Source organism: Saccopteryx bilineata, chromosome 9, assembly GCF_036850765.1.
Source record: "Saccopteryx bilineata isolate mSacBil1 chromosome 9, mSacBil1_pri_phased_curated, whole genome shotgun sequence".
NCBI lineage: Eukaryota > Metazoa > Chordata > Mammalia > Chiroptera > Emballonuridae > Saccopteryx > Saccopteryx bilineata.
In genome coordinates, this window is record NC_089498.1 from 39,049,381 (window position 1) to 39,076,725 (window position 27,345).

Here is a 27,345-nt window from a genome sequence, read left to right on the forward strand (position 1 = left end):
AGGTGCCACAATGAAGAATTGATAATTCTCATTTCTCTCCCTTCCTGTCTGTCTGTCCCTATCTGCCCTGCTATGTCTCTGTCAAAAAAAAAAAAAAGAAAAAGAAAAAGAAATGTGACTTAGAGGGCCCTTACCACTCTGGTTCCCAAGAAAGTCAAGCAGATGGGTTGACTTTGGCAGGAGTTTCAGGGTAGTGGCCCACTGCCCGCCGAGACAGAAGCTGGGAACTCGGAGACTGGGGCCTGGTTCCCGGAGAGCTCCACCTGCAGAGTCCTCACCACTTGGGCTGGTGGGGGTGGAAGGTACTAGCTTGTAAGTCTCACCTGGTTGTGAAGATGTGGTGAGGGGGGTCTTGGCCAGACAACCTTGCAAGGAAGCTTCCCTTCCTTTTGCTATCTGTACTTTGCCGGCAAGGAAGATATAATATTTGCAAGACGTAAAAGGAAAATAATAGGACAACTGTTACATTGTTTTCCTTTTGTCTTCACCATCATTAGTCACTGAGATCGCCAGTGACTGTTTCTGTGCATGGTTAGTACTCTCTCCTTACCCCCACTTATGGATGGGGAAACTGAGGCTGGGGAAGACTGTCCAGAATCCCCGCCAAGCCCCCTGTTCCTCTCGTTTACGGAGGAGGGAAATGAAGCCAGTGTTCTTTCTCTGGTGCAGGGCTCCCACACCAAATTCCCTGCCTGCCAGGCAGGCCTGGAAAAGGCTTCTGTTCATACTCAATACTTCTGAGGCTGGCCTCTTCGTTATACTGGAGCTTTCTTGAGTGGGGCTGAAACCTTCAGGGCCCCTCCCCACCCTCCCACAGGCCTCGGGAGCCCCTACCTACAGGTCAGCTCCTGGAAAGGGGCCTGGATAGAAGCTATATCCATTCCAGAACAGCCAGGCCCCAGAAGCAGCACTTCAGTTTCCACGCGGGGGTATATCCCAAGACCCCACACTGAGAGTGGCCTCTGAGGCCAGACAGCCTAACTTCAAGTCTTCCCCACCCTATACCTCAGTTTCCTCATCTGTTCACCTCATAGGCTTGCTGTGGGGACAAGATGAGGAGGTTCATTCAGGGTGCTTAGGTCAGGGACAAGCTTTGTTACCTGCCAGTACCTGTGCAAAGGGCCTGACGCAGCAAGAGCTGAGACTACCTGTTATTACTGATCAGTACCTGTTGGTGCCTATGCAGAGGGCCTGTGGCAGGTTACCTTTCATTATTTGCCACCTTCCTACATCCTATGGCTTTTGTGAGGGTCAAATGAAGTAGCCCCAGAACTCAGACTATAAAAGATCAAAGAAGAAGCTTGTTATTTCAGCAGAAGTGTGAATTTGAGGAGGGCAAAGCCAGGAAGATGAGCTATACTTATGCTAGAGTTATGCTCCTGCAGAGGGTTCTAGAACCCCAGGGCTGGGAGCCCTGGGCTGTGGCCAGTTCTCAGCTGGGCAGGGAGGGCTGGGAACCACAGGCAGACATGGACAGTGATGGATGGGGTGGCTTGTTCCGGCACATTCCATGTTCTTTCCCACCAACTCCGCCTGGCCTTGGAGAGCTGCTTCCTCTGTCGATGGATTAGTGACATTTAGCTGGGAACTGGATACGCCGTCTGGGAAAGACGCAGGGTGTCTCATGGGCCCTGGGAGCATGAGGTCTGGGAATGTTCTTTAGTGCTGGGAGCAGTGGGACAGGGGGGTGGGGAGTTGTGACAATGGGACTAGAGGAGGAGCCCAGATCCCAGGGGCTGGAGAATACAGGGCGCCTCTGCCTCCCCTCTCCCCTCTCACTCACTACGATGTTTTGAATCGGCTCCTGTACACTCAGACTGGTATCAAGACACCAGCCACTGAGCCACTGAGTACCAGCAGGCCCATCCCTTGTGTATGCACAATGGAAAGACAACAGAGAAAGAGTCTGTGGGGACACAGACAGTTGGAAGATGAGCAAATGAGGGAGAAAAGGCACTCTGAGCCACAGGCCTTGTGGGCAGGTAGGCGAGACACCAGGTCCAGCCCCCTTCTGAGCTCTAGAGCCAGGCATGTCTCTGAGCCTCTCTGTGCCTCAGTTTTCCCATCTGTAAGATGGAGAGGTGAACCCTCTACCTCCAAGGGTTGTGGGTGGGCCACACAAGTTGGCTGGCCAGTCCTGTCACATAATGGCTGTTCTTTCCCATGCACGCCAGAGCTCCCTGGCGCTGCGGGCCCCTCACCTCGCAGGTGCCTGTCTCTGGGCCGGGACCACAGAGTAAGGGGCCTGGCACTCCCAGAATTGTGCCCACCTGTACCGGCATAAGGCCCCTGTTCTGGCTGTGACACCGTGCAGAGCCCCAGGAGGGCTGATGGGACCCCCAAGGTCAGGTGACAAGCCTCGAGCTTCTGCAAGGCTGGGCCCTCATTTCGCTGAGGCAGGTCTCTGCACTTGCAAAGCTGGGGCTGATGGGACATTCAGAAAGAAAGAACCAGGGCATGCATGTCAGTCAGGGTCCTGGGGCTATTGCCAATCCCGGCTCTGCCCCCTGACTGCTGACAGGGCTGGGAGCAGTGTGGAGACACTGGTGGCTGGGTCTCATTTCTTCTTCCCTGGGCACTCTGAGATCTGGAGAAAGCCCTGTGGACTTGGGAAGATGGTCCTCACACTCGCCTGCCCACAGCCAGGGCACCTGGAGCATCACCCACTAACTCAGCACGGTGATGGGCCTCCCGCCCCAAACCCCAAACCCCAGGCAGCTGCCCTTCCCGGCTCCAGTCAGCTCACGTGGCATCCTAGCAGTGCTGGATCTGAGCCTGGCCAGTCTGGCGACTGAACTTTCTAGTCTCCCCAGTGACTGTGGTACACAGGGTGCCTGAGGGACGTGCCAGGCTCAGGCCCTGCTGCCCGTCAGGCTCTGAGACCCCGAGAAGTCCCTAGCCCTCTCTGAGCCTGTTTCCCCAGCTATAGAATAGGCAAGATGATGGGACCTGCCTCCTGCTCTGAAGGTGTGGCAATGCCAGCAGCTGGAATATGGAGTTCCTAATAAAAGCTAGTCCTGGGGGTTGCTTTGCTTACCCTGACCTAAGGGGTGGGCAAGCTGATGTATGGGGGCACCTGGTGGAGTCATATATGATATTATATTGTATGTTACTCTTTTTTTTTTTTTTTTTTTTGTATTTTTCTGAGGTGAGCAGGGAAGCAAAGAGACAGACTCCCGCATGTGCCCAACCAGGATCCACCCAGCATGCCCACCAGGGGGCAATGCTCTACCCATCTGGGGCTTTGCTCCATTGCAACCAGAACCATTCTAGTGCCTGAGGCAGAGGCCATGGTGCCATCTTTAGCGCCGAGGCCAACTTTGCTCCAATGGAGCCTTGGCTGTGGGAGGGAAAGAAAGAGAGAGGAAGGAGAGGGGGAGGGTGGAGAAGCAGATGGGCGCTTCTCCTGTGTGCCCTGGCCAGGAATCAAACCCGGGACTTCCACACACCGGGCCGACACTCTACCACTGAGCCAAGTGACCAGGGCTTTGTATGCTACTCTTTAAGAAAAAAGTTAAAAGACATACATTCAGTTGCTTGGGTCCTACCCCAGGCCTGCCGAATCAGGTCCTCTAAAATGAGGGCATGTTCATGGGGACCCTACTTGGGTGGATGGTCTGTGGACACTGAGAACCCCAAGATGACCCTAGAATTGAAGCCAGAGAAACAGAGGCCTGGGTGAGCACAGAAGGGACAGTATAAGTTCAGGGTTTGATGGACAGCGCAGGCCTAGTCTGCCTCTTACAGGCGGGTGACCTTGGGGAGCCGGCACATGGGCCTGACAGTGCTCTCTGGGGAGTGTGAGCCAGTTCAACAAGATGCTGTGTGGACATGCAAGGCCGAGGCCCAGCTCTACCTGGGTCCGAGGACACCTGAGAGTGGACATTGGAGGATGGGGGAACCAAGAATGAGGAGGGAAGGAGTATCTCATGGGGTGGGACTAGGCTTTCCAGGCTGTGGTCTGGACTCGCTGGGGACTCTGCCGGCTAAGCCGGCTGGTGCTGGCACCCTTGGCAGTCTTGGTGGGAAACGGGAACCATACCCCCTCCCTGGCACCCAGCATCCAACAGTACGTCGCCTTTTCTGTACCCTCCCATTCCCCCCAGACCCAAGCCCGCTCCTGCTCTCACTGGCTTATGGGCACAGGGTCCCTCCCAGACATCCCTACACTGGCTACCTCGACAGAGAGGTCATGTGAGAGCCGCTAGGCGTCTGAGCCTCCTAGTGGGTCTGGAGGGCCCCATAGCAGCCTTGGCTCAATGTGAGGCCTTGAAGGGGGCGGCAGGGCAGGGAGCCAGCACAGGGAGAACAGGGCTACCCCTGTCTGTGGCTCCTAGAAAGGCAACTACATTTGCCCTCCTGCCACACAAGCCTGGTAAGGCCTGGTGAGGCCCTGCATGCAGGCCAGGATTTAGGCCAGAGAAAAAACGTGCACACTCCAGCTGCTATGCGTAGCCTTCGGTGGCTCCCACTGCCACACAGGGAGTCCACACTCACCAGCCCCAGCTGACCTTCCCTCCTGGTTTTCCTGCACAAATAGAGGCCCTGAACACTCCTCTGGCCTCTGGATTCTCTGTTCCTTGACCACAAATGCTGTTCCTCACCATCTCCACGCCAGCTCTGCTCCTCCCTGAGGGCCCTCGTCATTTTCTGCCTTCTGAGGCAGGCTCTGTGCTGGGGGCAGCCTTGAGAGCAGGGTCCCAGCACACGGGTTGTTGTATAAACCTTTGCTGAATTTCACTGAGTGCTCGTGTGTGCTGACCCTTCACCTAATCTTCTCATCGAACCTCCCAGCTGCCCAGCAGAAGGTACCTGTCATTGCCCCCTTTATAGAGGAGTAGAGAGGCTCAGAAAGGTGAGGCGACCAGCCATCCCTATGTCACAGCCAGAGGCAATAGAGCTGGTATTCAAACAAGATTCCAGAGAGACTCATGAAGTCCTGTATGGTACACCTGTGGTTCCACCATGCTCAGACCCCAGGGTCTGCAACCCAGGTAGGAGGTGGGACAACAGAGGTGCCCCTATTTCCCTGCAGCCTCAGTCAACCTGGGTTTGAATGCCAGACCTAATCCCTCTTCTATAAGGGAGAAGGATTCCTGTTTGTGACAACCAGGGCTTTGAAACCCTGAAGACCTATGGACGATTACTGCACCTCTCTGTACCTGCAAAACAGGGTTTTGGTGAGAATAAATGGAGTGATGACTCCAGTGCCAAGGACAGGACCTGCCTTCTCTCCTAAGTAAGCAGATGGCTCTGGGCCTGCCTCCCTTTCCTTTTCTGCCAAAGGAGGCCTCTGGGCACCAGTAGAGCGCTGCCTGCTCCATCTTCAGGTCCCAACAGGCAGCGTGGATGAGTGTGTCCAGAGCCTGTTTCTCAGGAGCCATGGAGATAGTGCGATGTGGGTCCTGCCTGGCCCCTTCCTCTGCCTCTCCCTGTCCGTGAGGTTCTTGTTAAACAGGCACCGTGTGGGGAGTGCCAGTTTATCGACATGACCCTGGCAGGATCCTCCCCAGCGGGATTTTCTTTTATCTGCTTTTCTGGTCCGTTTGATCTCTGAGGCTCCCGCCAAGCCCCAGTGTGGAAGGGCTTTGGAAAGTTGGAGCAGGCCCTGTGTCCTGTGTCCCAGCTTGGCATCTGAAACACCCTTCCAAGTGTGCTGGTGGGACTGCCTGCCCTAGTGTGGCCTGGTCAGATGAAGGGCTGGCCAGGACAGCCTGCACCCATAGGGTGGCCCAAGGCCCACGGCAGCCAGCCATGCTTGCCCTTCTTTGGTTGTCACTGGGGACTGGCCACCAGCCCTGCAGCCAGCCATGGTGTTGACGGGCCCCACAGCTGTGATGCACGTGTGCCCAGGCATCAACCTCCTGACAGGCGGGCTGTGTGGAAGGGGGGCAGGGCGCCCGGCGGGAGGGAGGCCAGCGGCTGCAGCTGAGTGGACAGCAGGTGCTGCACGGCTGGGTGGCTGCTGATTCTGGCTACTGCCCCTCCATGGGGCCCAGCAGAGAGGGGCTTTGCTCTCACCCCACAGGGCCATGGAATATGGATGACTGTGAGAGGCCCTACCCGGTGCTGCGGACGGGTGGGCATCTCTACTCTGTGATGGGGAGGTCGGGGGAGATGAGGGGAGATTTGCACAGTATTGAGCATGAGATAATGGCGAATGCCATTTGTTAGAATTATTCATCACCATCCCCAGAGGCAGGCCACCCCAGCACACATGTGTGTCTGTGTGTCTTGTGTCTGCCCTGATCATGGGTGGCCCCTATGAGGAGAGAATGGGGGGAGAGAAGAAGGGACAAGAACTGTAGTCACATAGTGGCTACGAAGGTGTATTGAGCCCTGACAGTGGTTCTGCCTCACCATCTAACTGGCCCTGGGTGAGATCCCATTGGCCTTAGCAAGAGGAGCTCAGGGCAGCGTAGGCTGTGTCTCTCTTTATGGAACAGGTGGAGAATGTCCACCTTGATGGCCCTGAGCGGCTCGGCCACCTGAATTCCCAGCTGCGCTCCCAGGTCTTTGCCGCCCGCCAGGGGCCTGTTGGCCCTGTGTTAGATGGAGGGAGAGACCCCGTGTTCGCCCCCTCTACCTGAAAGAATGCTCAGGTAGCTGCTGGCTCAGGGTATGTGCAGCTGGTCAGACTCACTTGAAGGCCTCTTTCCCTGGGTCCTGCTTTGTGGGGCCAGGGGCTGAGGCCCCCACCCAGGCTTGGTTTTGCTACTTCTACCCTCTCTCCACACATCTGACCCCTAGCAGGGCATCAGACCACATGGAACCCTTGACACAGTGTACAGGGCCACAACCCTTCGGCTATGGACCGCACTTTGAGTGGGGAGGCCTTAGAATAGCCTGAAATTGACCATGTCTCTAGCCTGGCTGCTCCCAGGATATGCCTGGGGCCAGAAGATGGTCATATAGAGGTTCCCACCACCTAGGGTCTCCTGGAAGGCCTTCCCAGACCAGCCTGAATGGGGCGCCAACCCACTGCAGCAGCCTCACCTGGGACCCTGATGGAACCGCAGATTCCACCCCACACCTGCCGAGTCAGAAATGGGGGTGAAGAGGCCGGCATGTGTGCTTGAACAGGCCCTATGGGAAGTGTTGGTGGAGGCTGCCTCAGGGTGCTGCCCATCTCCCTGGTCTGCAGACCGGGGCCCCCCACAGTGAGGACCCCAGCCCCATTCTGGCCAGCCCAGGCCTCTTGAGGCTACACCCTCTAGCCTACCTGAAATGGGCTGACCCAAGCCCACACTCTGGTTCCAGGTGGGTGGGACATCAGCCACCTGTGAATATACCAGGGGCTTATCTGGGATGGGCCAGGCCCTCGGACTGGACCTGGCTACGTGCGCAGAGACAGGAGCCACCTTGGGTGCAGCTGGGTGTTCTCCACTTGGGTCCCCAGCAGCAGAGGCCTAAACCCAGCTGCTGCTGGCACAGGTCGCCTTGGCCAGGTGGGGCTGGGAAGGTGCTGGCCCCGTCCCCTCTCAGCCTGCTTCACTGGCTTTCTCTTTTTCTCCCCTCCCCTCCACCCCCACCCCAGCAGCGGACAGGAAGGAGAAGAAGGTTGCAGCGATGCCCGACTCCCCTGCTGAAGTGAAGACACAACCCCGGTCCACGCCCCCCAGCATGCCGCCCCCTCCACCCTCTGCGTCCCAGGGTACCACGCGGCACCCCTCCTTCACGCCCCACACAAGTGAGTAACTCCAGGGCTGGGCAGAGCAGAGAGGTACCTCGGAGACCCCTTGAGTTGTCTGAGGCTCCAAACTTCATTTCATGAAAATGGGACCAGTGCTATGGTCCCTCCATTCTACACTCACCGTTGGCCCTTAAAAAGGACCTCAGCATTGCTCCTGGCCCAAGCTTTGAGGTTCAAATCCCAGCTCCCCCTTTGTAGCTGTGTGCTGTTGGGCAAGCTACTTAATCGCTCTGGGCCTGGCATTCCTTATCTATAAAGCAGGGCTGGCCATAGTCCCTGTCTCACAGAGCTGCTGTGAAGACAAGTGAGTTAATAAACGTTTTTACTTCATGGCCAGTACACCGTGAGTGTGCCATGGAAGTTAGCTGTTATAGTTGGAACTCAGAGAGGGTTGGGGACTTCCCTGCTCAGACAGCAGGTTACTAGAGTGCTGGTGAATTAGGTCAGGCCTGCTCCCTGCTGGAGAGCCATCAGAGGTGGCTCTGGCCTTAGAGGAGCTCCACGTTGGCTCAAATACCAGGGGCTTTGAAATCAGGTCTCGCTGGGGTGTGAGGGTTGGCCAGAATCTGGGGTCAGCAGGGCCTCAGCTTCCAGCAATGCAGTGAGTAGAACAGACCCTCGGGCAGCATCTCACCTGCCCTGGGTAGATTCAGGTTGAGCGTCTTGGCACTTAACAGCAGCTCTGGGTCCTCCAGAGTCCACAACCACCACTGGAGTTCTGTTCCTTAGAGTCAGAGAAGCTGGGAACTTGGGGACTTTGAGTCCCCAACTGTTGAGTCCTAAACAGTTGGGAAGGAAACGCCCAGGCTTGGGTCAGTGTGGGAGATCGTGTCCCCTGATCCCAAGGCCAGGGGCTTAGCAGTGTGTCCTAAAGGTTTCCAGTGGGCAGTGGAGGGAACTGGTGTGCTTCTGGCCTCTGAACACAGGGTGCCCCCTCCGCCTCTGTGTTCAGAGGCCAGAAGCCTCATACCCAGGGACCTGTCCCCAAATGAAGCCTCCACAGTGTGGCAAGAGCCTCACACTCCTTAGCCTATGGCTCCTGGTCCCCACTGAGCCAAGAAGTAAGAGCTGCTGCCTCCAGCCTGGACCCATAGCTCTGCCCAGAGCCTGGGGTGGACTACAGGGCCCGGCCTGGATGTCTTTATCCTGGACATGAAGTTCACTGATTTAGTTTCATCGGAATTCTGGGCCATCTATCTGAGCATCACGTTTGTTTCCTACTGAGGAATTTCCTGAAAGCAGGGTGGTTAACCACATTTGTACACCTGGTTGGTGGCAGCCCAAATGGACGGAGCCTCTGTGCTCAGCTGCGGATTTCTGCCAAGAACCTTCCCAGCTTCCCTGGGACCAGCCGGTGAGCCAAGCTGACCAGAGGCTGACCTTGAACCAGGGCTTGAGGGCTGTGGTTTTCTTGCCTAGTGACCGGCCTGGGCGTGAATTCATTTTGGAGTTGAAGCTGTGGTGTGGCCAAGGAGGTGGGCAGGAGGGCTAAGAGAACTCTGGGAAGGAATATAAATAGCTACTCTGCAGCTAGAAAGACCCTCAAAGGGCTAACACTCCAGCCTGCCCTTGATTACTCCTTGTGACCGGGGTCTCACTCTCTGATTACAGCGGTACCACCTGTCTTCTTGTGGCTTCCACTCACTGACTCCAGCTTAGACAAATCAAATCTCCCTTCCTGTTTAGTGTTTCTTCCTTTCATGACCATTTGGTCCTGGGCTTCATTTTAGAACCACCATTGGGCCGTCTGTTAATAGAGAACCCAAGCCCTGATTCATAAATCAGCTCAGACTCCAAGTCTCTTAAGGATGGTGCTGAGTGGGATCACCAGGTGCCTTCTAGGAAGAGAGCCTTTTAAAAACCATGGTTTTCTATCCATGCAGATGGAGATGCCAAAATTCTTGTAGGCCCCTAGAACGGGGGTCGGGTACCTATGGCTCGCGAGCCAGATGTGGCTCTTTTGATGGTTGCATCTGGCTCACAGACAAAGCTTTAATTAACAAAATAATATTAAAAATATAAAACATTCTCATGTATTACAATCCATTCATTTCCTACCACTCATGTTCATGGTTGCAGGTGGCTGGAGCCAATCACAGCTGTCTTCCGGGACAGTACCAAATTTTTATTGGATAATGAATAACGTACATGGGTCGTTGTATGGCTCTCACGGAATTACATTTTAAAATATGTGGTGTTCATGGCTCTCTCAGCCAAAAAGGTTCCCAACCCCTGCCCTAGAATGTCCCGACAGAAGTGTCCCTAAGAGATCCCACAATCCAGCCCCATCAATTTATAGAGAAAATGGGGGCCCAAAGAGGGGAATGTGTGGCCCCTGATGGTGATAGTCGCAATCCCCAAAACTGCTGTCAAGAAGCAGAGAAGGGAGGGGCCAATTGCAGACATCCCACAGGGCAGAGTCACCTGCCCATGGCCCCTTTCCTCACAGAGTGTTTTTCTTATTTTGCTTACAGATCGAGAGGACGGGCCTGCGATGTCTCTGCCCCATGGCCGTTTTCATGGCTGCTTAAAATGGTCTATGGTCTGTCTTTGTAAGTAAAATAACAAAAACCACAGGCCTCCCAGGAGGTCCAACCTGCACCCTCTGTCCTGGGAAGGCTATGATGATGACCCCACTTGTCTACACAATCCACTATTGCATCTGCATGTCAGTGAGATCTGAGGAGAGAGGTCCAAGGGGCAGGCCCAGGACAGCAGAGCAGCCAGAGTCCTCAGACCCACAGTCACACCCTGTCTGTGCTCTTTCTCCCAATCCACGAAAGAGGGTGAATAAGGCCGATTTCAGAGTTCTGAGAAAGTAGACCGTCAATGCAAACCTACAGGTTGGCATCTCCAGGGTCAAATCCCAGCTCTTCTTCCCAGTGGGGTAACCTTGGGCAGGTGCCACCATCTCTACCTCAGTTTTTCCACCTGGAAGCCATCAGATGCTGCTAATGGAGTCTGCGTGAGGCCTGGCACACACTGGGTGCCCAGTGGACATTAGTCACCAGTGAACGTTTCCATCAGAGAGATCAGAGTGTTCGTCCCACAACCGATGTCTAAAATGGGAAGTTTTTATGGAGCGATGCTCAGAGTGTCGGCCAGTATCAGGACAGGCACCTACTATAAGCCAGCGGGGTTGTGCAGCCCAGGCATGAGGTGACATAGTGATTGTGCATTATTTATGTCCTGGGATGCGTGATCCTCCTTGCCGTTCTTCTGTGACCCAGGCCTTGTTCTCATGTCCAGCTTGTCCGCTGAGCTGCAGCACTGTCAGGGCCATGTAGTTCCCAGCCCCAGAGCTACCCCCTGAAGCAGGGGGTTTGTTGGTTCATCATCCCAGCCTGACCCCCACCCAGGACCAGGGCTGGGGGAGATGCAGGGGTGCTAGTGTGTGCCCCCAAACCTCAGCCGGGGACACGTGTGCAGTCTAACTTAGTAACACACCTGTTGTGGAATGAAAGCACTTGTGGCTGGGGGTTATTTTCGGCGTCTCTTTAGCAAGCTGCTGAGACTGCCCAGCAGCCTGAGGGAGGGAGCACGGGCCAGCGAGGGCGAGCAGGCCTCCGGGAGGACCCAGGCACCGAGGGCAGGCTGGTAAGGGAGCTGCAGGGAGGCCGGGCCCAGGCTGGGCCAGGGGCCGTTGGGGGGGACCCAGGCAGTGTGGACAGCCACATATCTTAGAAGCCTCTGGAAGGTCCAGACCCCAGGTAATAGCCCAACTCTGCCATGAGTAATAAGTCCCCAACTGTGGAGAGGTCTCCTATGGCAGTGGGCCATCTCCTAGCCTGGCTGGAGTGACCGCCAGTGGCTGTCATCAGTCTTGATGAGGGTGTGTGTGTATCAGGGTCTACCATGGGTTGACTGGACCTTGCCAATGAGACAGAAAATTAGCACAGCACTGGGGTCTTCTGATCTAAGGGTCCTCTGGGTGATGCCTCAGACAGGGTGAGGAACGGGGCTTCTTCCTGTCCTGGTTCTGGAGTTCACTCTCCATCCCAGAGCGAGAAGGCCTGAACAAGGCATGCCTCTCCCTTGGGACTATTCCAGAGCTGGCATGTCACTTCTGGGGTCTAGAAGGTGCTTCTAAGATCATCCAGACCAGATTGGCAACCAGGTTTCAACTTGCATTGTGTCTCCATCTCTGGGGGAGGGAAAGCCGTTCTGAGAAGGTCTCAGGCCCCAGGAGCAGGGCACTGGGCTCCATTCTTGCACCTGTCCGTTCTTTCTCAGGAGGGAGGCAACACATCTGTTTTGGGGTCAACCGGCCTTCAATCAGTGGTTTCCAAACTTCTGCTAAGTGGGGGCCAGTTATTGACAAGTGATCACCACATGTAAAAGCAATCAAGGTCAAGCATTTTCAGCTCTTCCCAGTGGTGGAAGGACAGCTTTGGTTCTATAAGCTGCAGAAGCCTGGAGCAGAGGGGCTAGGCGCCTATGGAGTGGAGAAGGTCCACCCCTAGTTTGGGCCAAGGGCCATTTGCATGTGAAGAAACTGAGGCCAGGCCCCAAGTCTCACCTACATCTAGGCTAGTCCAGGTGGTGGTGCAAGGCCTCAGGCAGGATGCACCGTGCATCGATTGCCCACATGTGCAGAACGAGGGAGCAGGCAAATGAGTGCCCAAGGGACTGAGTGTAAGACCATGAGTGAATCGCCTGGAGCAGGTGCCTACGCGGCCGCCGAGGACACCAGGTGTGAGTGACCTCCCGGTTTGGCAGTCAAACCTCAGGCCTCCTGGAGGTGTTCTGCCCCTCCACCCTGAGCCCACTCCACTGTCATCAAGGGCCCTGGAGCCTGCTACCTCTGACTTCTTTGTAGACTCTGATGGTCACCACTATGGTTTCTGTGGCCAGAGGCCTGGGATGCAGGTGGTCAGGCACAGAGGGCTCCTCCAGTCTGCAGTGTGAAGGCTTTGTCACCCAAGGCTGAGGAAGGAGGCTCTGTCCTAGGACCATGTCACAGAGACCCTGGCCTCTGCCAACCCTGAGGTGGCCTGGGAGGATATCTCCAGTGGGAGGGCCTGGGTGACTCACAGCACTGCTCCTGGGCCCCTGCAGTGTGTTCATAGTGGGTCCCTTAGGTAACTTACTTGCCCTCCACATACAGCCTGGGGCCCGTGTGCACACGTCTGCCCGTGCAGCAGTGCCAGCCAGCAGCCAGCCCGGGCTCCTCTGCCAGGATCCAATCCCACTTGTCTCGGAGTTTCAGGGTTTCTCTGCCCCACCCGAGCCTCATCAGCACAGGCATGGGGCCCCTTGTGCAGGCACAGGCACCTGTTGGGAGTGGGCACCTTTCAGGGCTGTCATGGTGGAGGTGGGGTCACCAGCCTCTCAGGGTCAATGAGTGACCTCTCCCGAGAAGAAGGGAAGAGGGCGGTGGATCCCTAATAGTGGAGAAGGCCCTCTGCTTGTTTGCAATAGACACTGAGCAGCCTGGCTAGGAGGTAGGTGTACGCCAGGCAGTGTGGGGGCCCTGGCATCCCCCCCGGGGTGTGCAGGGCCTGACCAAGCCCTCCCACCCACTGAGAACCTGGGGCGAGGTGGCACCTCCCAGGCCCCAGTTTGCACATCTGTAAAGGGTGTTGGTGTCCCCATGGCAGTCCTATGACTGTAGTCGGGGACTCTGGTTCTCTGCTACGCTCCTCACACTCCCTCTTCCCCCACAGTAATGAACGGCAGCAGCCACTCACCGACAGCCATCAATGGCACCCCATCCACACCCAACGGCTTCAGCAATGGACCAGCCACCTCGTCCACCGCCTCACTGTCCACACAACACCTGCCCCCAGCCTGTGGGGCGCGGCAGCTCAGCAAACTCAAGCGCTTTCTCACCACCCTGCAGCAGTTCGGCAGTGACATCTCCCCAGAGATCGGGGAGCGCGTGCGCACGCTCGTGCTGGGGCTTGTGGTGAGTCCAGGCAGCATGGCCACAAAGGACATGTGTCTGTTGAGCGAGGACATGGTGACACTGGGCCATGCCCAGCCCTCGGGCCTCCTGCCCTCTCCGGGCTGGGTGGACAGGGCTTAGGCTGATACGTAGTGGTTTTCTCCCCTCAGAACTCTACGTTGACCATTGAGGAGTTTCATTCCAAGCTCCAGGAGGCCACAAATTTCCCACTGCGCCCGTTTGTCATCCCTTTCCTAAAGGTAACAGCAAACCCTGCTCCCTTGCGCCAAGACCTCCCCCGGGAGTCCCGAGTCCCTTCTCTGCCAGCTCTGACCAGGCATCATGCTCAGCCTATCTAGTAACCCAAGGCAACAGCTCTGACTAGTTGCCAGACCAGACTCGTTGGACACGAAACCCAGGGCTCTACGACAGAGCTCCCCAGTCGGTCCTGTTATTATTGACCAGAGGCACTGGTCTACTGGACAGCTATTTTTTTGAGCACCTACTATGTACCTGCTACCATGTGAGGCTTAGGGATATAGCCATGAGTAAAGCAGATACAGCTGCATCTGGAACCAATGGCCTCATGGGAGGGGAAGCAGCCACCCAGCAATAACTATAAACTCTGATATGTAACCCAAGGAGGGGGCAAATGATCAGGGCTGAGGAGAGGAGGAAGCGAACCCAGTGGATAGCAAGGCACAGAGCCTTTTTTTTTTTCAAGCATATGCAAAGGCCCTGAGGCAGGTGTTTTTGTCTGAAGGATACTGAGGGGGCTATGTACCCGGAACAAAGTGAAGGGGAAAGAGACAGTGGACAGATGGGTGGAGAAACAGATGGTAGATGGTTGTGTTGGTGGAAAGGGGGATAGATGAATGCTGTCAGATGTAAAAAAAAGATTGTGTGTCAAACATGGAAGACAAACAATGGACCCAGGCCTCTCAGCAGGAATAGATGGTGTCTGGTGACAGCAGCACCAGGAGCTTATGAACAATGCAGGTTCCTGGGCTTGGCCCAGACCCACTGAATCAGAACCACAAGGACAAGCACAGGTCTAGACCCTGTTAGAACAATGTATTCACTGCAGTACTTCTTAGGGTCTTCACTTCCCCAAACAACGGTCATCTACCTCTCAGAGGGCCAACATGAAACAATTCCCGAATGTATTTGACCCATGATCCTTTGCTGCTGTGCACTTCCTGAAGTCAGGGGTTCTGTGGGCTCATTTGGGAGATGCCCACAATGAGTGTTGCTGGCTTCTCCGTGGGGCTGTCGTTTCCCAGGCCTCTGAGTTGCTTCCACAGTGGGTCCTTGATGGGGCTGTCTCCCGGAGGGTCATGAGATAGACCAGACCAGATGCTTTCATTTTGAGCCCTGCCACTGTAGCTGAGCCCCTGGAGGCCTGGGCCAGGCTGGTTCACCCCTCCGTGCCTCAGTTTCTGCAACTGTAAGATGGGAATTATTTTCAGGAATATTGCATTGTTAGGAAGATTGCATGAAGGAATGAATGTGAATCATTGGCTGTAGTCATCTGGGGATTTTAAAGTGTTCCATAGATGAGGCGTGCTTTGCAAAGCTCTTTAAACACCTCCCCTGCTGACCCCCAGCAGCCCTGTGAGGAGGGGTGACATAGGCACAGTTTCTGATTAACAGGTGAGGAAACTGAGGCCCTGAGTCTGCCCCACTAGTGGGGAGATGGAGCCAAGGCTGGAACCCAGATCCATCAGACCCTCACCCCCACTGTCTTCACAGGGTATGCCCCAGACTAGCATCTTGTTCCCTGCTGTCCCTTGCCAAGGGGACCCCACATTTGTTCCCTCCCTCCCTCCTTCTTGCCCTCCCGCCCACGTCCCACTGTGCTCACACTCCCTAGCTGGCACGACAAAGAGGCTGCTGGCATGGAGCAGGGTTTGGGCCCATCTGGCAGTCATTTGCAATTCATTAGGAGCCCTTCCTTTCTCTCTCCTCCTTTCAACTTACTGCTGACTCCACCGCTCCCCATCTTTGGGGACACAGTACGCCTGCTTATTCTGTTGGATCAAATATTTACAGCAGATGTCCCGCCCGCCCGCATCAGCTGCCCTTGTTTATCCGAGGAGTAGGAGTAGGGCCAACATCCTCCACGTCCCCTGCTTGCCCCAGCCAGGCCTTGCCTACGGCCCACTGTGCCTTGTACCCCAGCACCCTCCTAGACACACCCTAATGAGGCGCTGGACAGGACATGCCCAGCCAGCCCTGCCTGCTGGGGTACCACTCTGCCTCAGTTTCCCCTCTGCCCACAGCGGTTCTCACATGCTCTTAGGGCTTTTGTGCCTCGATTGCTCTTCCTATAGGGTTGCCTACAATGCCTTGGGTCTGGGGTCCCATCCAGGGTCGTGGGTCAACAGGACTGTCAAGGACACAGGGTGCATCCTCTCTGACCTGCAGCTCCTGAGGTGCAGCCAGTTCTGTTTTCAGGGCTCATTGACAAGGCTCCGGCCTGGCCCCATGGTCCTGCCTGGGAGCAGCCCCTGCCCTCCTTGTTGTTGGATCCCTGACCTCTTTAGAATGCAGAGCACAGTGAGGGATCCCAGCAAAAGTGACCCCTGCCTGGCCCACCAGGCCACCTCGGTTATTCCTCTGTAGCCTTTGCTGGGGTGGGGGATGCAGCAGGCCCACCGTGTGGGCAGCAGTGATGCACCCACACGGTGGGGTCCTTGGAGCTGTCAGACTGCAGAGAGGCAGGAACTATGGCTGAGAGCACAGCTTCAGCAGCCACCTGGCTCACTCCTCAGCTTCAGCTATGAGATTCTGAACAACTCTGGCCTCAGCCCTCTCTCCCATCACTGGGGATGTGACAACCCACCTCACGGGGCTTGCATGGATGAGTTCATTCATAAGAAGCTCACAGGAGCTGTCACATCCAGGATGGGAGGAGCAGGTACTTTTCACAGCTCCAGTTGCTGATGAGATAGAAGTCAGAGGAGTTAAGTGACTTGCCCAAGGTCACACAGCAGAGCAGGCCTGTCATACAGCTGGTTTGAGCATTCGATGAGGTGCTTGGCAAAGCAACAGAAACATCATAAACCCTCATTAAGGGGGAGATGTCAGCTCAACTAACACCATTATTGTGGTTGTTTTTGTAAACACTGATTTCCTGCCAGAGTTCCCATCTGTGAAGCGGGTAGTTCCAAGCTTTTCTGCAGCATCAGAACCTTCATTCAGACCAGTGGAGTTGAGGTCCAGAGAGCTTTTGCCACCAGTTTAGTCTGTCCAGCCTCAAAGTGGTGAGACCTCCCTAGCACCCTGGGTCTTGAGGGACACAATGGGGACCGCTGCCTGGGGGAATCCAGAAGACAGGGCTCTCCACAGTCTCTACCCAGTTTTTCTGGGCTGGTAACCCTGTTGTCCCCCCAGCCAAGGACCCTGGGTCCCCTGCACCCTCTCCTGAGCTCAGTGCTGTGCCTGGCTGAGTGGTGGGGCTTTCCAGAAGCTGGAAGACACTGTCCCGCCCAGCCAGCCTTCACCCGTGGCCCCAGCTCCCAGCTGGCCCCAGCCGGCCAAGATTCCAGATGTTTCTACCAGCCCAACAGCGAGCGACCAGCCTGTGCCTGTGCAGGGCCATCCCGCCCGGCTGGACCAGCCACAGGGAGGCTGCTCAGGGGAGGAGGGGCCCGCAAGGGAAAGGAGGATGTTTGGCGTCTTCAGACCTCCCGGGACCTCCTTTCCCAGCTCATGCTCCTAACATGTTCGACAGATGGCGAGCTGGCCCCTGTTCAGCTATCCAAATAGAAAAACAGGCCTGGCAGCCGGCGCTGCTTGACGAAACTGCACCAGTCGCTTGATTGGGTCCGGGTATGCGACTGGGTTCTGGGGAGGCAGAGGCAGGAGAGGGTTGTGTGGCAGCTTTGAAACGCCATGAGAAAGTTGGGAAATTGTATTTATTTACAAATACTTAGAACTCAGGCTCTCCCAAGAGGCCTGCTGCTGGGCCTCCATCCAGCCTATCCCCTCACCCACCCACAGTGGCTCTGGGAAGACTCTTCAGAAGGCACATAAGGAGTCTACTTGCCTTGCAGCAGTGCATTCTGGGAGGCCCCGGAGCCAGGGCAAGGGTACAGGCAGGACGGCCCAGCCATTAACCATGGTTGTTACAAGGGCCTAGTGTTCTTACCCATAAATGTGGAACCAAGTCACAACGCCCATCCCCGATGGTTGTAAGGACCAAGGGTGGTACAACCATGGGCAGTGACACGTGACTGCTCAGCCTGGTACTGGCACGTTAATATGCATAGACAAAACCCCAAGCTTCATTCGAGGCGGTGCAGAGGGGATGCTGACCGGCACACATGGGCGTCTAGAACAGACACTGGCGTCCCATTCCTCATTCCTCTATCTATAGTTAGCTGTGTGCAGGGCTGCCCACTTCCTCTCTCAGGGCCCTAGTTCCTTCTCCACACAGTGGGTAACCCGAGGCCTGCTTCCACAGGGCACAGGCAAGCAATCATCATCATGGCCCCCTCCTCACCTTCTCCAGATGTCACCGTGGGAGGGAGCTCAGGGAAGTGGCAAAGCTCCAGCCTGGGAGACCAAGATCTGGGCTCAGGTCCCACTGCACCCTGACTCACTGTATGCCCTGGGTGGGCACGGTCCTGCCTAGCCTTCCTTTCTGCCTGCATGCTCAGGCTGTAGTGGAGAAACAATACCCAGAGAGCCCATGTGATTTGCCCAAAGTCATACAGTGAGGCTGGTCATCATCAGCCTCCCTACCTGGTATCAGAGCAAAGCTGGGTACCCTCATGCCCTGACCTCCATCAGCCCTGAGTCTAAGACGCCCTCTCTCCCACCACAGGCAAACCTGCCCCTGCTGCAGCGGGAACTCCTGCACTGCGCCCGCCTGGCCAAGCAGACCCCTGCCCAGTACCTGGCCCAGCACGAGCAGCTGCTGCTGGATGCCAACGCCTCGTCCCCCATTGACTCCTCGGAGCTCCTGCTGGAAGTCAATGAGAACGGCAAGAGGAGGACACCTGACAGGTACCTCAGGGGCTGTCTGTGGCTGGGGGGGAAAACGGTGGCGGGACCAGAGTCCAATCCGGTCCCACAGCTAAGCAAGCACCCTGGTTCCAGTGCTGAGAGAACTGGGTCACTGCTGTATCACCTGTAGCAAGTGAGCAGGCTGCTAAAGTTCAGCCTTACCTGCAAGGCCAGTGAACAAGCTGGATCTCGGGGAGGCTGCCCTGTCAGCTGTGCTGAGGTCTCCTGAGGACTCAGATGTCCCCTGGGAGGACATGGGAATGAGCAGGAGGAGAGTCTAGGGAAAATCTGTGGCTATTCCCTTTAGACTAGGTGTAGACCCCAAGTGTCCAGGAGTCTGAGGTGCCCAGGCACACGGGCTGTCCCTCACTGCTAGGTCACAGAGATAGGTGCTTATCCTCCTGCCGGGAGAGGGTGTGTCCTCTTTTCATTCTCTCAGCAGAAGCTCAGGCCTCAGGACCACCGGGCCCCAGAGCTGGCACACCAGGGGTGGGAACTGAGGCCGGGCCCCCAGTGGACTAGTCTAATCTCTCTGTCTGTCTCCCTCTTGTTCTTCTTGTCTCTGCCCACCACCTCTGTCTCCCTCTCACCCCTCCTGCTTGAACCTCTATCCACGTCTCCTGGTTATGTGACCACTGGCCTCCTGCCCACTCTCTGGGCCAGGACCAAAGAGAATGGGTCAGACCGTGACCCGCTGCACCCTGACTCCCTCAGCAAACGGCCGTGCACCCTGAGCCCTGCCCAGCGCTACAGCCCCAGCAATGGGCTGCCCCACCCCACGCCGCCACACTACCGCCTGGAGGACATGGCCTTGGCCCACCACTCCCGCGACTCCTACCGCCACCCTGACCCCCGGGAGCTACGGGAGCGCCATCGGCAACTCAGTGAGCAGTGTTCTGGGGGCAGGGGGTGGCACCTGTGTGCGTGTCAGTAGGAGCACACACCTGTGTGTGGGGGGAGGGGGGGTATTCAAGAACGACCATATGCACGTGTCTGTCCAGGAAGGACGCAGAGGAAGTGGATATAGAAAAAGTATTTGAGGGGATCCCCACTCTGGCTGAGCTATACCTGGGATCCTCTCAGGGAGAACCATCTTTTCCTGGACCTCCATTTGAGGAGGTCAACATCCTCATCTTCAAGGCCCAAAAGGTCTCTTCCCTCCCCAGGGGCATGGTTATGGGTGTGCCTATCCTGAGGCTCTTGCTGGACTGAGGGAGGTACAGACTGGTATGGGGCCTGGGGAACCTAGAGCCATTCAATTTGAGGGGCTCTGGCCCTCTGCTGGGCACGCACCCTTCAGTTGCCCTTGTTCCCTGCACAGGTGTGTTTGTCTCCTTATAGAGACAAGAAAAGGAAGGCCACCAGGTTCTGTCACTGGGGCAGAGAGGGAGGGCAATAAATTAGGTTCCTGAACCCAATTTCTACATCTGTGTGGTTGGGGGTTGCTTCCCACATAGCACCAAGCAATTCGTGGACACCAACATAGTGTCCTACCACTGAACCCAGTTATGATGCTCTCTATCTGGGGATAGCATTAGGTCCCATAGGTTAGGGGTTCAGTCTTGCCACTTGTGCTTCTGACTGACCAACTATAAATCAGAGGTTCCCACAACCCTCACCTTGGGTTCAATTAATTTGCTAGAATAGCTCACAGAACCCAGAGAAACATTTACTTACTCTAAAAGGATGTGACTGAGGAATAGCCAGACACAGGGCAGGAGATGGGGAGAGGGCACGGAGCTTCCACGCCCTCTCTGAGTATATCACTCGTTCCAGGTCTCCATGTTCATCAACCCAGAGCTCTCCGAACCTTCCTTTAAGTTTTTTGGAGGCTTCGTTACCTAAGCACAACTGATTAAATCATTGGCCGCTGGCAATTGATTCAACCTCCAGTCCCTTTCCCCACCATGGAGGTCATGGTAGGGCCTAAAGTTTAACCCTCTACTCACGTGGTTGGTTCTCTGGGCAAACAGCCCTTATCCTGTTCCAAAGTAACCTCATTAACATGAACAAAAGACACCCTTATCACTGTCTATGCTTAGGAAATTCCAAGGGTTTTGGGAACCATGAGCCAGGAACCCCGAATGAAGACCAGACACAGGAGATATATTTTGGTCATTTGAATGACCAAATGTTCATTTCCTATCGGTCACATTATCACAGGTGGGATGCACAGGCAAGCCGAAAAGAGCCTGTTTGTGGGCAGCCCTAGCATGCGGAGTCCCCAAGTCACAGGAGCACCTGCAGGCATGGCCGGGCACCCTCAGGGAAAGTGGACACTCCCTAAGACTTGAGAGCTCTCACTGAGCCCCGCTGACCACATGTGCCCGTCCTGCTCTCAGAGCAGGATGAAAATGAAGATCATAACACCAATAAGAGTGTGGTCCCTGGGTGAGCCATGCAGAAGAAGATAAGGAAGGCCCGGGCACCGGGTGGAGCAGGAGTTTCATGGCAAGAGCCAGGGCTCAGGACTGCCTTGTCCTCTGAGCTCTGACAGTTCCCCGTGCTACGCCCTTGGGCAGGTCACGTGACCTCCAAGCCTCAGTTTCCTCCTCTGTTGGCTGGTTCTAACAGGAATCTCATCCCCTTAGCGTCATGTAAGGCCTGAAGGATTTAACCCAGTGTGGAGTGGGTGCTGTAAGACCCAGCTGTTATTGATAATAGCAGTGACATCTGGAATGGAGCACTCATTCCTTGCTTGCTTTATACCCTTTATTCAGTTCTTAAAGTGGCTCACGATATGTTCTGATATATGTATGATGTTAGCACACCCATATCACAGATGAGACCGAGGCCCAGAGAACATAACTGACATGCCCAAAATCTGATAGTCTTGTCTGACTGACCACTGACCATCCACTGGGGAAAAGATGTAAACAGGACCAGCCCCAGGATATTGAGGGGACAGCCTAGAAACAGCTGTCCCTGAGACAGAGGCCCAGGGCACCAATGGGGGGCTCAGAGGCAGGGTCAGCAGAGGCCTCGCTCCGTACAAGGCCATCTTCTCGCCCCCACCCCACAGAAGCTTCTAGTGCCCTGGCCCAGGCAGCAGGTGACAGCGTCTGGCTCCCTGTGGCCGGGTCAGGCAGGTGCTATTCTCACCCGCTTCTGCTAATGCAAAAATAGACACCAGCTGTCAGGCAGATCTCAGCCACTATTTTGGTTGGGGCGTTGGCAAAGGCCGTGGCTCCGCAGGCAACAGGGCAGGGCTGTGGACAGCAGATTGTGGCTGCCACCTCCCATCCCTTTTGCAATTTGGGGGAGGCATTTAGAGTTTGTGGGGCTAGAAGACCCTAAGGATCTGAAGAAGACCTAAATAGAGAGACCTCATCCCAAAAGCATCCAGGGTCACTGTGTCATCCAACACCGGTAGTGGCACCTAAACATTGGGGGTGAGAGCACTCGGTAGATCAGAGGCCACCGGAGGAGCCACGGTGGACACAGTTGGATGCTGCTTCACTCACAGGCATTTGGGGGAAGGGTACCCCCTAGTCTCAGTCCCTGGAGCCACACCAGCCAGTGGTGGGAGCACAGCTTTCTCTGCTCAGGCTGACCTTGGGTAAACTTGAGCAAACACATCCTCTTAAGCAGCCTCAGTCCTCTCATCTGTAAATTGCAATTGACAGCAGAGCCTCCTTCAAAATCAATGCAGGGATGTAAGTTGTAAAGCACTTGGCACGGAGCCTGCTTGTGCCCAAGCTCTCCATACCAATGCGCCTCCTGAAAATCTTCTTACATTCCCCTGAGATAGGCAGGGTGAGGAAACTGAGGCCCAGAGAGGCAAAGTGAGGGCCCCAGGTCCCATGGGGAATAATCATCAGAAAAACTGGCTTCCCGACACCCCCGTCTCCTGGGACACCACAGTTGGACCAGTTCGCTTGAGACCCAGCAGATAAGCTGGAGCACTTGCTGGGCCACAGCTCAGTGCAGGGCACACGAGAACAGGATATGCCAGCCCTGCCTTGTGGATTGACACAGCCTATTGGGGTGCGGTGGGGCGTACCTGGAATAAACAAGGACCACCTTCTTCCTGCAGCAGTCCATGGGTCACGGCCAGAAGAAGTGATTGACCACAGGCTCACAGAGCGCGAGTGGGCAGAGGAGTGGAAGCACCTCAACAATGTGAGTGTCCAGGGCACAGGGAGCACAGCTACCCCAGGGGCTCTGCCCAGCCCGTGGGGCTGCAGAGATGGGGCTCAGGCGGGATCCCCTTTGCTCTGTGCCACCTAGGGGGCACAAGGTAGGGCCTTGGGGAGCGTGGAGCAAGGCCTTGGGGAGGGTGAGGCCTGGGAGCACTGGCTGGGGGCAGCACCCACCTCAGTCTGCTGTCCACTTCTGGTCAGCCCCTCAGAACCTCCCCTTCCCTGCTTCTGCGGAGGCTCCCAGGAGAAAGCCATTTGGTGTGGGGGTGGGACCCCTCCGCCACCATGTCCACATTCATCCTTGCCCTGGCTTCCCTTTGGAGGGGAAGCCTAGGCAGAAGGTGTAGTCAGTTCCCAGAGTGGTGCTGGCCACACCTGCTCCATGGGGCAGACCGCACCTCCAGGTTTGCAAGAGGGGCCCCAAGCTCCCTGCATTCAAACTAGCCTCCCTCAAGTCTGGTGCCCCCAATGCTGGGGGTTCTGGGGAGACAGCAGTGGGCTGTCGGCAGCCCTGCCCCAGCTGTTCAAGGGTCTTTCCCGGCAGTGGAGCTGGGTTTTCATGCCCCTGCCTTCAGCATCCCACGGCTAGCCCTCATGAACAGTGGGCTGGCCAAGGCCCAGGAGTGTAGTAAAAGGGCCTTGAATGCTTAGGCCCCCTGACCACCTGCCCGCAGCTCCTGAACTGCATCATGGACATGGCCGAGAAGACACGGCGGTCACTCACCGTGCTGCGCAGGTGCCAGGAGGCTGACCGCGAGGAGCTTAACCACTGGGTCCGGCGCTACAGTGATGCTGAGGACACCAAGAAGGGCCCCGTGACCACTACTGCCCGGCCCCTCAGCAGCTCAGTGGGACCAGAGGGGTCTCAGCTAGGTGTGTGTGGGGTGGCAGTGGAGGGTGTGGTGTAGAAAGCAGCCCAGGGGTGCTGCAGGAAGCCCTGTAGGGTGCATGAAAGGGGCGCCCAGGACCAAGGCCAGCAGGGTCCTCATACAGGCTCTGCAGTGAAATACCACCCAAAACAGTTTCACTTGAAAAAGAGGTACCTTTTCTGCTCTGCACAAAGACACTGCCTGACCCACAAGGAAGCCCAGACTCAGGGTTCCAGTAGCCCATGGGTCTCCACTCATCCCCTCGATGATGACCATAGAAACCAAAAGAGGCTCAGGACGTGCCCAGCTCCCAGCCGAACCTAAGGCCCAACAGGTCCAGAGCATCCCCTTTCCAGATGCTGCCCTGTCCCAACACCAACAACCGATACAGCGCTTCTACCCTTGGGACCACTGCCAAGAACACACCGTGGCCCTGTAGCCCCATCCTGTGTGTGACACCAGCCCCTGTGTTTTAGACGTGCACCGGGAGTTCGTGCCTAGGACCCTCTCCAGCTACATGCCTGAGGAGATCTGGAGGAAGGCCGGTGAGTGGGGGTGGGGGGAGGGAACTAAGGGATCTCAGGCCTAGACCCTCTTGCCCTCTCTGTCCGTGAGGAGCTTGTCATGTGGGCAACTCAGCTGGGTCCCCAGCTCAGGGAAAACTCACAGGGCTTCACAGACGGGGCTCACGGAGGGGTCACAGTGCACTTAGTATCCGAGGTAGAATGATTGCCACCCAACACCTGCCAGAGAACAACACCATGCTCAGAAAACAAGCAGGGCCCTGGCCGGTTGGCTCAGCGGTAGAGCGTCGGCCTGGCGTGTGGTGGACCCAGGTTCGATTCCCGGCCAGGGCACATAGAAGAAGCGACCATTTGCTTCTCCACCCCCCCCCCTTCCTCTCTGTCTCTCTCTTCCCCTCCCGCAGCCAAGGCTCCATTGGAGCAAAGATGGCCCAGGCGCTGGGGATGGCTCCTTGGCCTCTGCCCCAGGCGCTAGAGTGGCTCTGGTCGCGGCAGAGCGACACCCCAGAGGGGCAGAGCATCGCCCCCTGGTAGGCAGAGCATCGCCCCCTGGTGGGCAGAGTGTCGCCCCTGGTGGGCGTGCTGGGTGGATTCCGGTCGGGCGCATGCAGGAGTGTGTCTGACTGTCTCTCCCCGTTTCCAGCTTCAGAAAAATACAAAAAAAAAAAAAAAAAAAAAAAAGAAGAAGAAAACAAGCAGGGACTCAGGCCCAACATGCATACAAGTGTGCACAGACTGCACACATATGAGAGAGGCACTCGGAGCAGGAATCCATGTGGCCTTTTGGGTGTAGCATCGAGCACAGCAACGAAAGTGCTGTGGAGACAGTCACTGCAGCATGGGGACAGACTCTGGGGAGGGCTGGGCAGAACCTGGAGCCCACGGGCAGCGAGAGAGACAGGCGGGCGCTCAAGGGTGGTGGCAGTGCAGAGAAGAGGTGGGGTCCCAGGTATGTTTTGGTTTGTTGGTGGATTCAGTATGAAGTATGATTTAGAGGGAGGCAATCTCAGGATCTTGAAAGCAGAGGGAGTCAGGCTCCCAGCTCAGAGCTAGAGTCCAAGGGGCCAGACAGGTAGCAGCTGCCTAGATTGAGGCATGATGACAACCATGTGAGGCTCGGGTGGTGACATGGGGGCAGGTGGCTGCAGTTGGCACTGCAAGCAGCTTAGCATAGTAGGGACTCGGATAGGAGGCTTGAGGGCCGCCTCTACCCTTTAAATGGGGGTTCTGATTAATCCCACCCCAGCTTTCCTCACACCATGCTGCAAGAACAGCACTTCTAGGTAAACTGAGGCAGGCCTGAAAGACCATGGGGGTGGATTAGTGGAGGGTGGGAGCCGCATTGTTCCCAGTGTCAAAGGGCAGGGACAATCTGAGCAGGCAGTCTGGCTCCAGCGAGAACAGTGCACAGAACCCTCGGGCGTGAACAGACAGAGGTGGTGAGTGTAGGGAGACAATAGAGAGCTCTTGGAGGAATAACAATGCTGGGCCCTGGCCCAGACATTCCCTGTACTGCTTCTGGACAGGCCGCAGGGAAAAGCAAACTGTCCTCAGGGCAGAACAGTACAGCTATGGTTCTCAAAGCGGTGCTGAGACCAGCAGCAGCAGCGGCACTTGGAACTTGTTAGAGATGCAGATTCTAGAGCCTTCCCCAGGCCTCCTGCATCGAATCTGCCCCTGCATGCTAGTTTGAGAACACTGCAGGAGAGTGTGAGCTTGGAGACTTGCCCCATGACAATACTTGCACACTTGTGCAGGGATGCACGTGGTCCTTTGTGTATAAGCCCTGCCCCCCCCCCAGGGTTATGAGCAGGAGACCTAGGAGACCGGGCTAGGCTGGCCCATGTGACCATGGCTAAATGTCCTTTGCAGAGGAGGCAGTGAATGAGGTGAAGCGGCAGGCGATGTCTGAGCTGCAGAAAGCCGTGTCAGATGCTGAGCGGAAGGCCCACGAGCTCATCAGCACAGAGCGCGCCAAGATGGAGCGGGCCCTCGCTGAGGCTAGGCGTCAGGCCTCAGAGGATGCCCTCACTGTCATTAACCAGCAGGAGGACTCCAGTGAGGTAAGTTTCCACCCCAAGTCCAGGTCCAGGGCTGCTCTGCCTCGTTGGCAGCCCAGTGAGCTCTCTGAGCCTCTTGACCCCACACAGCATGGTAAGGTGGGTCCTGTGGGTGTCTCCATTGTACAGATGGAAACTGAGGGCTCCAGAGCAGAGGTAAGCCTGCCCAACCAAGGTCATGGCCTAGGAAGTGGTGGAGCCATTTATTGCATCCAGGCTTATCGAAGGCAAAGCTTATGCTCTCTTCTAACCTGTGAAAGTAGGAGGCAAGAGGAGGCTATAAAGACCTCGGGTGGCGTCTAAAGCACCTCCTCAGCTCCTAGCTAATGTGTACAAGCAGCAAGGGTGTGAAGTCATTAGCATGCTGATGTTTGGACATGAAGCCTAGAGCATTTCAGACTGTGGGCCTGTGTAGGAAGGAGGGCAGGGTGCCAGGTGGGGCTTGCTAGCAGTGATGTCTGAGCAGTCCTGGAGGAGGTAAGCCAGCATGCAGGACTCAGTGAACAGTACCATCCCAGGAGGGTGCAGCAGAGACAAAGGCTGAGTACAGGCCAGGCATGCCTGGTAGAGCGAGGACTGCAAGAGACCAACATGGCCGAGCAAGTAAGCCAGGAACAGCAGAAAGTGTTTTGGTCCGAGAGGCTTTGGTGGCTAAACGGGTACCTGGATCCTTCTCCAGGACAGGTTTGGACTTCCCTGTCCCACAGCCTGGGGTCTTCATCAGTGTCCCTGCCCACCTTCTACTCACGGGGCTGGCTGGGTTATGCTTATTCCACAGAAAGGGAACAGAGGCTCAACAGCAGAGGAAGGACATGACTGAGTCAGGCCTGCCATGCACCCCACAGTGGAGTGTGGCAGTCTTTATTCCACCAGGGCCACCAAATTCTAGACTGGAACCCTGGGGCAGGAGGGGCAGGAGGGCTTCCTGGAAGAGAGGGAAGGGGCTGTGGCTTCCTGCCCTTGTAAGGACCAGATGGTCCTGTAAGCCAGCATGAATCTCTCTGGGGTGGGCTAGAGTTGTGCAAGCAGTAGTGTGAGCCCATGTTTCCAAACTGTCCCAGCCAAGGGGCCACGTCCACCAATGGTCACTACAGGCTGTAGCACTTCGGGATCTTTCTGTCTCTCTTGACACCCTGGCTGGGTCTAAGCTGGTTTGT

At 56.2% G+C, this 27,345-nt stretch overlaps 1 protein-coding gene across 7 annotated transcripts in view; it reads left to right on the plus strand.

Annotated features, from left to right (window-relative positions):
- The window catches only part of CBFA2T3 (CBFA2/RUNX1 partner transcriptional co-repressor 3), a 91,944-nt gene that overhangs the window by 60,062 nt on the left and 4,537 nt on the right, over positions 1–27,345 (plus strand). For 3 of the 7 annotated variants that reach the window (XM_066242419.1, XM_066242425.1, XM_066242423.1), the window contains exons 2-11: positions 7,538–7,690; positions 10,168–10,245; positions 13,360–13,601; positions 13,751–13,840; positions 18,412–18,593; positions 19,257–19,477; positions 22,630–22,715; positions 23,410–23,608; positions 24,081–24,149; positions 26,001–26,191. In XM_066242419.1, the coding sequence (XP_066098516.1) occupies positions 7,538–7,690; positions 10,168–10,245; positions 13,360–13,601; positions 13,751–13,840; positions 18,412–18,593; positions 19,257–19,477; positions 22,630–22,715; positions 23,410–23,608; positions 24,081–24,149; positions 26,001–26,191 (1,511 nt within the window). The remainder of the gene's footprint in view (positions 1–7,537; positions 7,691–10,167; positions 10,246–13,359; positions 13,602–13,750; positions 13,841–18,411; positions 18,594–19,256; positions 19,478–22,629; positions 22,716–23,409; positions 23,609–24,080; positions 24,150–26,000; positions 26,192–27,345) is intronic. The other 4 variants (XM_066242420.1, XM_066242421.1, XM_066242424.1 and 1 more) reach the window with 4 other exon arrangements.